Source organism: Perna viridis, chromosome 11, assembly GCF_037379345.1.
Source record: "Perna viridis isolate PV_CMFRI_1.1 ecotype Kerala chromosome 11, ASM3737934v1, whole genome shotgun sequence".
Lineage (NCBI taxonomy): Eukaryota > Metazoa > Mollusca > Bivalvia > Mytilida > Mytilidae > Perna > Perna viridis.
Window position 1 is genome coordinate 3,883,972 of NC_142455.1, and position 14,684 is coordinate 3,898,655.

Sequence of the window (14,684 nt, forward strand, 5' to 3'; positions counted from 1 at the left end):
TTTTTGACTATATTCAAAACTGTTTTGAAGAAAGACTCAAATACTTCCTGGTCTACTTCTCACGCTTTATCTATTTTATACAAGACGAATTGAATGAGTCCTGGTTAATGTTACGACATTTATTCCAAGTGATAGTGGCTGACGGACGATACTTAGGTCCTTTTTGAAAACAAAATGTTTTCAACTCTCTGTCGTTCAGGATTTCAAAATTACTGTAGTAACATGGGGACTGCAACCATAAATATATTTCTTCAATTTCAAGATATTGGGGTATTTTCCTTTATGTTCACATTTATGCTTAATTTACTTTAATTACGGGTTGGGTTTTTTGAAAATGCAGACAACGGAAGGCAGTTTAATACTATCAGAACAAGCAGGGATAGTTTCCTTTACTATATGGCCATTTAAGATACCAGCAATGTTGGTGAAAGAAAGCGTTTATTAATTTACAGCTCATCTATAAGAAAAAAAGGACATCATCATGACAATGTAAATACAAATATGATATAAGTTACAACATGTTTGTTGCCTTTTCAAAAGGAATGTTTAGTGGAGTAAATAAACCAATAACCAAAAAATCACAGACAAAATATATCTCATGTCATGTTCATACAACTCTCAAAGCTTGGTCGAATTCTACTCGTCTGAAACATTCTGGATGGGCTACTGTAAAAAAATAATAACGTGATAAATAAGTAAATAAGCAAATATAAAATGAAACAAGTATTTTTTTTATTCATTTCCATTTTCGGAAAAAAAAAACATGAAAACATGAAGACATAATTAGTCAAATGTTCTTTTACGTGTTAACATGTATTAGAACATATTTCCTCTTTACCGTAGACGATACACATTTATACTGCTTAATAATCTCTTTAAACGCAAGCATGGACGTTTCTTAAATATCAATTTTGTAGGATGATATTTGAAATTTGAGTTTTGCAAATAAGGTGTCTTTAAGATTAAACCATTTTGTATAATTAAGGTCGATGCAAACTGTTTACCGTCGGTGATATGCCACAAGTTTGTTGTGAGTTTAATTTTAGGAAGGGTATATAAGTACAAGTCATACCTTTTGTTTGTCTTTCAATGTAAAGCCATTCTTTGAGGCTTCATTTTTGTCCCCGTTTGATCTATAAGTTTTTTGAATCTCAGTGTTGTCCTCTGATTGTCCCCTTTTTACATTTGAAACAATCCCACTGAATAAATGTATAAACATTGTATAACTAAGTCATTTTATAGAGAAGACAATCATAATCACAAATGGAAATTCTTTGTTAGTGAACTCCTTGGGACGTTTAGGTTTCCTGCACAAACGATACATAGACGCTAAACGCTTATACGATAAGCAAACACTTATATATTGAGTGTGAAAGAACGCTCTTATCGTACATCTAAAATAATGCTTTATCGTGCGTACGATGGGCGATACAAATGATAATATTGAAAATTAATAAATAAAAAAATAAAACGGCATATATAAAAAAAAATGAAAAGATAAATAAAAGGAACTGCATAATGGTATTAATGAATGTTCAAATATAAACAAATGCTTCTATCGTGCGTTTAAACGAACGATCAAAGTGTTTATATCAATGCACCTATATTGCGTTGATTATGCGTGTAAAGATGATATTTTAAAATGATATTTTAACGCCAATAAACGATGTAAGAACGTTAAATGGGAAACACTGGTAACAATAAATATACCGAACACTTATCTGATCCATAATCAAGTAAGGTCCAATATAAATCTGGCAAAAAAGAATTTACACCGACAGATCAGCTGGTACCGCAATGGCCCTGACATTGTACAAGCACTTCAATCGAAGTGGTGGGTTAAATCTATGTTTTACAGTGCGCTTAACCCCCATCTTCCATTGCCGCATGACTTTACCAGTGATTAAAAAGCATTTACATGCTATTTTCATAATAAAAAAATCAGCGATCACATCAACACAAAGAAAGTTTTACAAAATTAAACAAAGCAAAACAAACAAACAAACAACAATCAGTTCTAATTGTTTTACAAGAAATATAGTATTTTTCAACCAAGGACTGATATCTAAAAAAGAATTTGGTAAGAGACTTTTAAAAACGCATTTCCTTATATCCTTGATTCAGGAGTCTGTTGCGCAGATATTAATGTCTGTCAAGGAAATTAGAGCCCTTAGTACTTGCACTAGCGTAGCTAATTAATTGTAAAATATATATCGGTAAATGAGAACCTTTCAAGAGGAGTTTATGTATATTATATGCATACACTTAATTATTTGAAATCAAGTAGACGCAATTGTAAAAATAATAGGATGCTTGATCAAGAGAGGAGTTGTAAGTACATGTCTTCAAATCATACTGAAAATGTACTCCATTTGTCAAAACATCCCTAGGTTAGATAGCTCAGATGGTCGTGATGTATCTAAGTAGTACTTTGTAAACTGAATAAGATGAACAGTCTACATATATTTTCGATCGACAGAGGGGACATATAACATAAAGGACAGTCAACGCTATCAAAAGTAACATACGAATATTCAAATCGTTTGAATTAGAGGTGATTGTACAGACTTTTACATAGCAAACGTAATATTACATACACTGTATGCACATATATACGCGCACGCAAACATAAGAAAAAATACTTGGAATTCGTGATGTGAAAAAAATAGCATATTACAGCGATAATCACGGACAAAAGGGCACTGCATTAAATGTAAGCGATCTTGTTCTAAATTATAACATAGTACATTGTAGCGTCGAGGAAACACAAATTAAATGAACAAAAACAAACAAACAAAGAATAAATCGAAACAATACACATAAAAACAAAACAAAACAGAAAACTAAACTAAACAACCCCCCCCCACAAAAAAAAAAAAAAAAAAAAAAAAAAAAAAAAAAAAAAAAACCTCAATTTTAATTAACTACAACTGAACATAAAATCGTTTTAATCTTTTAAAAACATATAAGTATGGTTTCAACACATGACATCGGAAGGATTAAAATAAATGAAACTTTGCTTAAACGGATTGAGGAATAGCGATTTTGATAATACAATTATCTTAGGAAAAATGACCATTTGCGGTCTTTTTTGTCGTAATCGATTTTATTGGCTATTTGACAATGAGTTGACAAACTTTAAATGATTAAAAAACTGTAAGGTTCTGGGATTATATTTAATGATATAACTTATTTTGTATCAGTGTTTTCTTTTATTCATACACGTTTTCTGATTTTATTGCGAGGCAAACGACCATCGCTGAGAGAGTCTCTTTTTTATTATATCGAGATATTTTCGCCAAAGAAATTAGCGTCACATTCGTTTTGCTGAAGGTAAATAGTGATTTTGGTGTCCTTCCATTCGTCTGCCAATCCAATGCAGACATCCGTCAATCATATTCATTCACACTTATCACTTCAACTATTTATCAAGCCCTCTTGATAATTTGTAAGACATTTGATATTCGTATGGTATATCGCGGAATTTTCAGGATGAAGCGACATCTACTTTCTGATAAAGGACATTGCACATATTATAACGATATGGTAACTTTGTTAACAATGTTTTAAGTTATTTAGGTATTTAACTATACAAAAGATTGAGATCTATTACAAGTTTATATTATCTATTTAACTTACTCAATAATTTGAAACGAAAGAAATGGTTTCTTTATTTCCGTTTTGTTTTTATCTCTGAAAATCCTGAAATAGTATAAACAAATTCATAAAGCCAGTAAACATATTGTTTCTTTTGTATAAAATGAACAAATGGAGTTATTTTTTTTGTTAGATTTATATTTTATATACAATTCCATTTGTGTTTCAAGAAAATCAGACGAAGCTTTACATTCAGGTACACCCCAGTAGTTCCAGCATAATAGTGGAATCTCTGTTTCTGAATTTTTATGTAAGTTTTCTGTAGGTTCCGGAATATTGATATCATGTTATCTCGTCTTATCATTATAAAAAAAAGTAGGACAAATTTATTCTTGAAAAAATTACTTAACTGCAGTTCAAACGCAAAAAAATGAAATGGATATATGATAAAAATGCTTAATCAACTTACTTGTTCTTTTATGTAAAAAGCGTGTTATATGTCATCTTTTTGAACCTAAATGTTCTTGTCCGATGCATTCCTACATGTATTTAAACTGATTTTACCTTTAGTCCTACACTGTTCACATTTCGCCATGCCAAAATCGAAGACATTTTCTTCATTGCAGACTTCAAAACATTTATGCAGCGGACTTTCATTTTGCATCAAGTAGATAAAAAACAACTTTGCTTTCTGAATTCTTGGTCGTTGCGTAAAGACACATGCGTTTTGTATAAATGTTGACACATGTTCTGAACGTTCAAACGTCTTGTTGATGATGTCGGATTCGATTTGGCCGAGGATTTTCTTTTCATTAATGACTATTGTGTCCCGAAGACAACTGCAACAAAACAAAACAAAACAAATCAAAAAGCATCAAATAAAAACATACTATGACCATATATTAAATAACGATGAATAGAAAAAAAACAAGAAGATAAAGATAGTTAATATTCCAATAATTAAATTTTTTTTGTCACTCTCTCGGTTAAAAACAAGTGTAAGAAAGTTTTGTTCAATTTATTCTTCAGTTGTTTAACTTCATTTCATGTCTTTAATTTAAATGTGTTAAGTATTGTTTGTGTTTTATAAAGTTTATCATTTTGGATTAATTTCATTCAGAGAAATGATTTTTTACGTTTACAAACCTGCTGCAATTCTTTATGCCATTTGCTTTTGATGACTCATTTATCGTTGGCTTGCCTGCAATACAATTACGCTCAAAAAGTAGACATACCAGAGAATGTTCAATAACAGAATATTTTCGAACAAACATATCAATTTAGATCTTAAATTAGCACTACACTCCTACCGAGATTACCGTCAGCATCAAAAGTATAAAATCAAGCTCCATGAACCATTCTTTTAAGGATTTCCGATTGTTATATATTGCAGTCCGGTTCTTTTCACAAAAACGAAAGATAATACTTTAATTGATTTGTTTCAAACTTTCCTACTGGGTGTTTTTATGTGTGTAAAATCTGGCCTAAAAATATAAAGTCATTAACTGCGACTGGTGTGTACACCGCGATTCAAATAATCCATCTCAAAATATGGTCCTGATTATGAATAGGTTATTAATGTTTCGATCGTCATACATTAGAAATTTAATTTTAAGGAATGTTTCTTGTTTTTAAACATGCTATACTGAATAATTTGATTTGGGATACTTAACGATTTATGATTGTAAACTGCAGCAAATCAGATTATTCCATTTAAACTGTTAAAAAATAGTGACATTCCTTAAATAATTTTACTTTTGCTTTTTTATAACATGTTCAGAAATTTAAATACATACTAAAGTATTCATTGGAAAAACTACGTGGATGTTTCCTGTAGACTTCTACATCATCGATGGTTAGATTTACAGGTAGTTTAGTCTTTTGCAATATAAGTGAATACCATTTTTGAATGGCTTCTGTGGTATCTGTGTACCGATTGAAATCCGACTCTGATTGACGCAAGTGGATACAAATTGAAGTTCCTCCACGAATATCAAGCACGTCAGCGGCAATTGCCTCTTCAATGACCGATTTGTCTATGCTCAATGCTTGGAGCAAGCTTGATTCGTCTTCTTGATGGGCCATTCGTGCTCTTAAAATGATCTCAATGTTTTCAGGCAAGGCACGAGTCCGTCCTTGAATAATGTTTTGAACTCCGTCTAGGTCTACAAGGGTCAAAAATATCCTAAAATATTTTCAACTAAAGTTTCTTTTTGAAATATAATTACCGAAAACGAATCGTCAAATTTGATGCAAAATGTAGGACATTTAAATGAAATTTAAATTAATGCTGAATAAATCTCTGTTTGAATGGTGTTTTATATGTGCTATTTATATTTTTTTACCAAAATTTCTCCAGCAGATCTTTTGTTACTACAACTACAAACCTGTGATATGGGTCAAGGAAGGCTCGATCAAATACAACTGTCTAGTATTTTCAAGTATTTGTCTGAAAGGTTCCTCCCAGTCGTTGTCTGTTCTATTAATAAGTAGATCATAAATATTTTGACGTTGAATAGTTCTGTCCCTTTCCAAAATTAGTATATGATATTCTTCTTCAGATATAACGTTATAATCACGTAGAGGTCTGATAGTGCTAAATACTTCAAAATGTTCTAAGAAGAATGGCCTGTTTTGTATAAGGGTGGTTCGCAAGGCACCTGAATAAAAACATTTGTATGTTAATTGTCACAGAGGTATATATGAACTGACAATTCGAATATGATACTAGAAGCTTCCGAATGTAATTTCACAAATTGAAGTCACCGAACAAAAACCCGTTTTGGTGTGATATACCAGTGAAATACGTAATTTTACTCGAACAAATACAAATCAGAATTTTCCAGATATCTAGACGAAAACATTGCAAAAAAAATCGAATATTGAGAAGTGCAAGCATGGCACATATAATGATGATGATTTAACTACGTTATCCAAAGGAACCACATATTGGAGAAATGGTTGAGACTTTCCAAGCGCAAATATGGTCTATAATCGTCATACTAATAAGTTTCTCCGTTACTTAACAACGACGTAAATTTCAAAGACGTAAAAAAGAAATTTCTTAAACCGAAATTGAATGTATTTTGAGCTATATAAGTATACCAACCGACTATGCCTTCGTTTGTCCCAAACCTCTCAATGAGATTAATTTTGTACAAAAGTTCCTTTTGTATACATTGTTTAATTTGACATTCAAAGACATTACATACACACCGTATAGATTCATTATGAAAGCATAGGGTTTTGATATCAAACTATGATATATATCAGGTCGCATTTGTCTTTTTTTTTATTGTAATAGACATCCTTAGCTTCATTCATATATCATAACATTGAAGGCGTTTTAAATATTCTAAAAAGATTTTTTTAACAACTTACTAACAGCCTATTTTTATTTAACTATTCTCATGTTCATTCCGAAGTAAACTCCTTATTTGTATTTTATTTTCTTCTATGTTATTTCTTACTGTACATTTCATTTTCATTGTAAGAACGTTATCAGAACAATGATACCAACACATAGTAGTTAAAGTAAAATTATGTCATTATTTTTAATAATGCACATTTCAGTCTTGTATTCACGAAACTAATGCAATTGATGGCTTCTATCAATTCAGTTTACTTAATTCTTTAGTACACGCAAACAATAGAACTCCAAGTCTCAGATATGTAGGGTTCTCTGAGAAAAGATTATCGATCAAATAACCTATAGTTCATGTTTTGTATCGCGCTAGAATATTAACTAATAGGCTTCTATAGCATGTAGAGCAGGGTTCTTCTGCTACAAGATTGAAGTCATCACTACAAAAGTGTTATAGTTGTCATGAAATCATGGATCGCTTCGCTGTATCCATCTGCTCTATGAAAAGTTATTTCTTCAACGGGTCATAGTTTTCCTTTCCTCTTTCGTCTACCCCGGACTTGACTTTTTATGAGCAACTCGGCGGATGTTTCTAGAAAAGTAAAGGACGCTTACCCTACCGGTGCACCTGGTCCATGCTCTCAGTTTTTAGTGGAGTCCGAGTTGCTCATTTTCTTTTGTTACTTTGTATGTATGATTTTAGTTACTTGATGTTCTTTGTTGTGTATGTTTATTTTCCATATCTGGTCTTTGTCCCTGGATTACATTCTTTTGATTACCGCTAAAACCATGGTTCCTTTGATTACTCTTTCAATCATTACAGTCTACTTACTGTTTACTGCACCAATCGCACATGCCATTTTCTTCTCAACAGGTACGTCATCTGAAAATGGATCGTGCAAAAGCAGCATTTATGACTGATTTTTTATGTTTGCATTCAAAAATACAGAGCATTGCATACACGAACTCATTTGGTACTGTATTAAGTTATCATCACTACTGCTAGCTCTGATATAGTCATTTTGAATAGCACAGATATAGACTGTTTTCCCTTGTGATTTATAAATATTTTAAATTTTTGCATTAATTTTTAACAAAAGTTTCTCAACGTATACGATTTATGTGTTATGCTTGTAAGGAGTAATTATCAGAATTAATGAGAAAATAAATGAAAACAAGAAACAAAATAAAAAAGCAAAAGAAAACCAAACAAAAAAAACAAACAAACAAACAAAAAAAAAAAAAAAAAAAAAAAAAAAAAAAAAACAATAATAAGAAAAAATACAAACAAACATAATAACCAGTATGTTGATATTCATTGTGTTTAATGTGCCGTTTTTTTTCAACATTTGCAAATATTTAGTCCTTGATCATTTTCCATCATAAGCAAATTATTAAAGCTCCTGTAAGATCTTATAAAATTACATATTTTTATAGTTTGTATGATATCTTTTCTGTAGTTCTCTAGTAGCTCTTCTAATATAGACTTGATATTGCTAAATTGTTACCGAATCTCGTGTTCATTAAAAAAAATAAGGTGCCATTATCCTTAGAATGCCTCATAACATCTTCACCAGTTTGCTATGTTAAGTTTGATGCAGTCTGACTCGCCTATCTTCAGGAAATGTACGTAATAATTATGTATTCAACAAACTTAACATTTTCGGCTTGAATCCAATACGACTATTATTTTAAAACCCGTTGGCTTGCAATGGTCGGACCGTTATTTAGTGAGATTTAAAACAACAAAGTACACTAAGGACATGGTAAAATGAGTGCTCTGATTGAATAAAACTATTCAAAATGAATTACACTTAAGCTGTTTAATTTAAATGATTAACAAAGGACACATGAAAATTGAACTATCGTTTAACAATAAGTAGGTATCAAAATGATAGCTTACCATAGCATGTTGTTTTAATATAACTTATGAACTAAACTATATTAATGACAATCTGAAAAGTGTCGTCACTAAGGAACACACAATTCCAAAATGTGTTGAAATTAACGTATATTTGTCACTACGTATTGCTTGGGAGTTAAATTTGAAGAAAGGGAAATGGCTTAAGGGGTTCACTTAACCACATATTCTCCATCAAATGTTACTTTGTGGACGAACTATAGTTGAAGTACAAGTCCTAAATTGTAAAAATCAAGACAACGTCAGGAACCGGCAATACAAGTTGTTTTAGTCTTATCTGAAAACTCATCTGTAAAACTAGGGCATATCTAAGTTTGTGCTTGTACGACGTTTCATTTCATCAACATACATTTTACTAGTTTCAAAGTGAATTTCCACGAACTACATATAATTAGATTATAGATTCTGGTCTACACGCAAATCTTAAAATTTATTCTAAAAAGCAATGGTATTGGAAAATGAAACTAACATTGGTTAAACGTCGTAAAATGCGTATGCAAGATATTGAAAAGTGAAAGAAAATAGAAAATAAGGGGAGCAACAAACACTCATCCGATTCATATTCAAGTCAAGTCGAAAATAAATCTCTCAAAATAAACAACCACAGGAGCTTGTACTGCAATGGTACTGACTTTGTATAGGCATTTTGACGAAATGGTGGGTTAAATCTTGGTTTTACAGCGCGCTAAGCCACTCTCTTCCAGTCCGGCGTGACTATATCAGTGGTGATTAAAAAAGCATTTTTAACAATCATTACTCATTGTTTTAGGAAAAACTGAGCTTTTTTCGACAAAGGTCTTATATCTAAACAATCTTAAAAAAAGATTTTTATAAGAGACCTTTTAAGACGCATTTCCTCTTTCAAGAGGATTTTAATCTATAAATGTATCGATTAAATGACCCCTTATCTAGATGAGGAAACAGAACATAACAAAATTGACTCCATTTTTTGTATCGATTTTAACGTCACAAAGAAGCTTGAAACATCAGAGCACCTGTAGTAAGCAAAGGAGTTCATGTTTGCATTCACCGAGACATTACACATCAATCATTGACGAATTCTGAAGTCATACATGTTACCAGTAAAACAATTCTCCAAGTTTGGGTAAGTTGTATCTTAATTCTCTTAGTTTGGTATAAGACGGTTGTAACTACCTGAGGGACCGGCTGGGCGGGGTTCATTACCCACAGACATTCTAGCATACATAGAGCAACTGTCATCAGAGTTCCAAAAACATTCATCTGCCGAAATGTGTATTGAAATGATAGATGCATTAGAACTCGATGGCAAATTTGTAAGTTGATACAAGTAAATGTCTGTTTACATAATCTTCGTTTAATAGCTTTAATCAAATTGTAAAGTACTTCTTTAAAACAACCATTTTAAAACCAGGGATGCAAATATTGTGTTATTGTTTTCCATTTGATGATATTCAATGACATGTCATAATGTTTAATTTGTGTAATGGATTATTTAATTCATTTTAACCCGTGACTGATCAGTAATGTAATTGAATGAAAGATATGCTAATTTGAATTTTACTGCCTTTTCAGAGATATTTCCCAACTCCAAGCTTCAAACCAATGTCAGCAGGGTTAACCGTCCTTATGATTGATATTTAGTTCATTTTGGTGACAGTATAGAATCTGGAGTAACGAAAATGACCGAACTTGATATAAAATTTGCGAATTGTCCTTTTTTCTTGATTTTATATTTAAATTTCAATTTTAGGTAAATATGCATGTTACAGCATTGGAATGTTTGATATCAGATCTCATCTGTCAAACCGTCATAGTTCACTAGTTTGAGCACCGAATAATCAACTATTTTATAGATAAGTTAAATATGGATTTCATCTTATATCACTTATAGAAAAGGTACATATGGAGATTATGTTTTTGATTGAAATATTTATTGGGGGGGGGATGATAAATTTGGTGGAATTCACATCAGACTTACAAATGTACATCCTACCAATGTAAATATTTGAAAAAGAATTAAAAAAAAAAAGGTTAGAGGTAAATTAAATGGAAAAGAACTTATGAGATACATTGTAAGATACCAATTTTAACTGGTAAGTCATTATAGATATAATTTAATGAAATGCATTAACTGTTATTGTTTGAAAGACCTACTTACTGACCAATAAAAGGTAGAACACCATATTAATAAACAAAGCACAAAATAAACATCATTTGCTTGAAAATGATGCAAAACGTTGCATTAAAAAATGTTATATCATAAACTAGATGAAAAGGAAAAAGTTAAAATTAAAGGATTTAAAACATAAAAAACTTCAAAATAAATGGACATACACGGTGTAATGTACCCTATAAAGAAAATCGAAAAAAAGAAAAGATGTGCTTTGAAATACACTATAATATACAGTAGAGAAGTAATACATTACTGTTCAGATTTAAATTCCGATGTAGAAATGTAATATATTTTACCTCATTGATAGCGGAATCAATCCAGTTGCATATACATCGTATAAACATAACAAATAACCATTCTTCTCTCCAAAATAAGACTAACATTGAAGGTAAAATTTCAGTAGGATGAAAGCATAACACAAATTAACACGGAAATTATGCAAGTCGTAAAATAAATTAATATGTATGACACGAATATGAAAGTACTAGTCCTTATTTGGAAATATTTTGATTTCAAGCCAAACTTCTTGGATAAAGTACGCATTTGTTATACCAACAAAATATTCATTTTGCAGATAACATTGATTTTCTATTTGAAATAAACACTGAACATAGAAATAATAACTGACAATTAACTGAAGAAAAAAACAATAAATCTTGATCTCAATCTGTAAAAAAATATCAATCCCAGTTAATTAAAGTAATAGGCATTTTCAAGAGCTGTTCGTTAGGGTAAAACTAGAAATTTTGAATATATAAAAGCTGACGTGTCATTTTTATTATTATTATTCTCTTATATTTTATTATTATGACTCATTTGTCAATTTCGGATATCTTCTTCATTGTACCACCTCTTCATCATTCACATTATCAAACAATGTTGTACTTCGTTTAAGTGATATATATCATCTAAGTGTGGGCTTAGATTGACGGGACACCTCTTTGATTGGTGTGGGGAAGTTGTTAATCCTTATTACCGTTGCTGTATTATAACCGAATTAATCATACTATCATCATTTGAGGCCTCGAAATTACCATACGCGATTCCCTTGAGTCTTTGCAAATGTATGTATACAGTACCTGAACCGATCCGTGCAACAAAAATTGCGATCGGTCATCAGTCACCGATCAGTTTCCGGTCAGTCATCAATCAATCAAACCGATCCATTAAACGTTTGTATTGTTTTCTTTGTCAATTTTACACATATTTACATAATTTAATAGATTTAAACATCACTTTATACTTTTATTTCAAACAGATCTTACGCCATTTTACATAACTAAACTGCGATCAGATCGGTCATCGGTCATCAATCCGTCAGCGATCAATCAGTCAACGGTAATCGATCCGTAAAATCGTTGCGCGGATCGGTACAAGGACTGTATCATTTTGGTTTCCTGTTTTCACAATCATGCCATAGTTTTGGATTTTGTTCTATTTGAATCGTTCCACACCTGTCGTTTCGGTATTTGTTCCGATACTGCAAAGTCTGCATGGCAAACTGCATTTGTAACAAAACTGTATTTTGCGAGAAGATTAAATTGGAGTTGAAAGTTGCGTTTTTAAAGTTAATATTTATTTTTGTTTGTAATCATTTGTCAGTCTTTCCTTTACTTCTGTTTGTCTACCTCTCTTACCTTAAGTTCATCAACTACAAACAACTGTATCTAAAGGCGATGTTTTTTATTTGCAATCTTAATATAATTTGCATGAGACTCTCATGTTCTATACTTTAAATGCATAACTATTTGAAGGATGTAATCGATGGTTGAATCATTCAATATTGCCTTTCAATTATATCAAACAGGAACCTATAGACGCACAAAAACAAAAGTACGCATTCAGCATGGCCTTGTCGTTTCCGCTTCAATTTTATTTCAAGCAAGAATTTGTCGTAAATTGTAAACGTAACACGTTCATTTTATCAGACAGAAACGGATTACAAAATGATGATATTAATTATAATGATTATATTATACTTAATTTTGCGCTACGAAATAATAAATATTCATGCGGAATTATTAAAATGCGAAGTAAGGAAGAAGCAAAAATGATTTCTACCAGGATTGACGAATTTACTTAGTCATGACCTTAGGTTTGGCAAATGAAACAAATCTACAGCTCAAGGCTTTTTATTGCTATGAAATATTTTTTACCACCTGGTCGAGGAGTATTTAGGAGAAATTGTAATAAAAATTTTAATGAATACCATAACGTAACAAACCACAGATAAGCACCGCTAAGTCTTGTGTAAATATATCAAATAGCGGAGCATGACTTGTGGGAGTTTTCACGTGCTGCAGCTTATTGTATTATGCCTTGATTGTTTTTATCATTAGTGTTGTTTTTTTGCACTTTGCTATATGTATGTATATCGTTTTTGTTTCCTGTTTTCACGTTTATGCCTTTTTTTTTTGGCGTGAGTGTTTCTCGAGAGAAAACTTCCGTAAGTTTGGTAATCAAGGCCCTAATACTTTCATTTATCCTTTCTCATTATTACATTATATTATATCATTAAAGAGGTAGACCTAGTGTAAGGAACACAACTCATACAAATCAATGGCACGTTTATATTCCACATTTTACATAAATCTCATGCAAGCTTCAAGGTAACCTGGACTGATTTCATTCTGTTTCATAAAAGACATAATGGGTTTGATAAAATTGAATATGATACAAACATATCACTGATATCAAGAGTTATGCCCCCTTCCCTAGGTCTACCTCCTTAAATGTTGAGGGCTACACAGGCAAAATTATTTTACATGATTTTCACACGAATTTCACATGATTTTCACCTGAATTGAGGAAATAAACTAAGTGACAGAGTTCACGTGAAATTCGGGTGAATAGAGCCTTCACGTAAAATTCACACGAAATGTTCACATAAAATTCGTGTTTAGTGAATTTCACACGAAAATCATGTTAATTTTCATGTGAAATTCAAATGAATTTCATGTGAATCTCGATTAACATGAATTTCACGTGAAAAATATTTGCCTGTGTAATTTATCATGCCATGTGCTTTGCTTTCTCCAATGCTCCTGTTCACTTAATGTAACCAGAAAATTAAAACCTTACTTGTGTCATAGCTTATACACGAGGTCGGTTTTTTGTTTAGGCGCCGTCTTTGTTTTTACGATATCTAACTTCAAACAACACAATATATTTACGTAACGGTAAAAATGGTGTATAATTATCTTTCTCATAAGGAACACAAAGGACTCCATACTTAAAGTCGTCTTTACTACTATTATTACTAATAAGTTTAACAAATACAGTCGTAACTACCCTTCTGTCGATAAGTATCAAAACAAGATTATGAAATCACTGGAAACTCTAACCATTTGATCTATTTACATGAAGTAAACTGGGATGTGGCATTCAGTATTGGAGTGAAATGGACCGAAACTTATCTATATGTACACAGAAACATCTGTATCGTTTATCAGATCACAACAAATAGAAGTGCCAGTAATCAGCAGTTGACTTCTCAACTCTGTATACTATGTTGCCACATAATAAATCGAAAACCCGTTTGAATGGACTTGTTTGTATATATTTTGCTAATTAAAACATTACGTTGTTTTTTTTTTTTGGTTATGAACCCCCATATTTTCCTTAAACATTGCGGAGGGGTAGAGGGT

At 31.4% G+C, this 14,684-nt stretch overlaps 2 protein-coding genes across 3 annotated transcripts in view; one reads left to right on the forward strand and one right to left on the reverse strand.

Moving 5' to 3' along the window:
* Window positions 1-14,684, forward strand: part of LOC148602367 (uncharacterized) — a 53,902-nt gene that overhangs the window by 23,623 nt on the left and 15,595 nt on the right. The window lies entirely within an intron of this gene.
* Window positions 524-11,470, reverse strand: LOC148602368 (uncharacterized). Of its 2 annotated transcripts, XM_088552381.1 has the most exons (9): window positions 11,334-11,470; window positions 7,794-7,844; window positions 5,985-6,257; window positions 5,394-5,762; window positions 4,744-4,798; window positions 4,162-4,436; window positions 3,640-3,702; window positions 1,073-1,199; window positions 524-666 (listed from the first exon to the last, which is right to left on the reverse strand). In XM_088552381.1, the coding sequence occupies exons 2-7, from the start codon at window positions 7,819-7,821 to the stop codon at window positions 3,671-3,673; spliced, it is 1,032 nt and encodes a 343-aa protein (XP_088408507.1). In that variant the 5' UTR covers window positions 7,822-7,844; window positions 11,334-11,470; the 3' UTR covers window positions 524-666; window positions 1,073-1,199; window positions 3,640-3,670. The 2 variants fall into 2 exon arrangements, with proteins under 2 accessions (XP_088408507.1, XP_088408506.1); XM_088552380.1 differs by lacking the exon at window positions 11,334-11,470 and having other exon boundaries at window positions 7,794-7,918.

Excerpts from the sequence above, each read along its gene's own strand:
- LOC148602368 (XM_088552380.1), bottom strand. The coding sequence starts at position 7,872 with ATGCTGCTTTTGCACGATCCATTTTCAGATGACGTACCTGTTGAGAAG. Across the intron at positions 5,763-5,984 it reads TTCCTTGACCCATATCACAG|ACCTAGACGGAGTTCAAAAC; the intron begins GTTTGTAGTTGT and ends TGACCCTTGTAG. Across the intron at positions 3,703-4,161 it reads TGAACAGTGTAGGACTAAAG|GATTTTCAGAGATAAAAACA; the intron begins GTAAAATCAGTT and ends ATACTATTTCAG.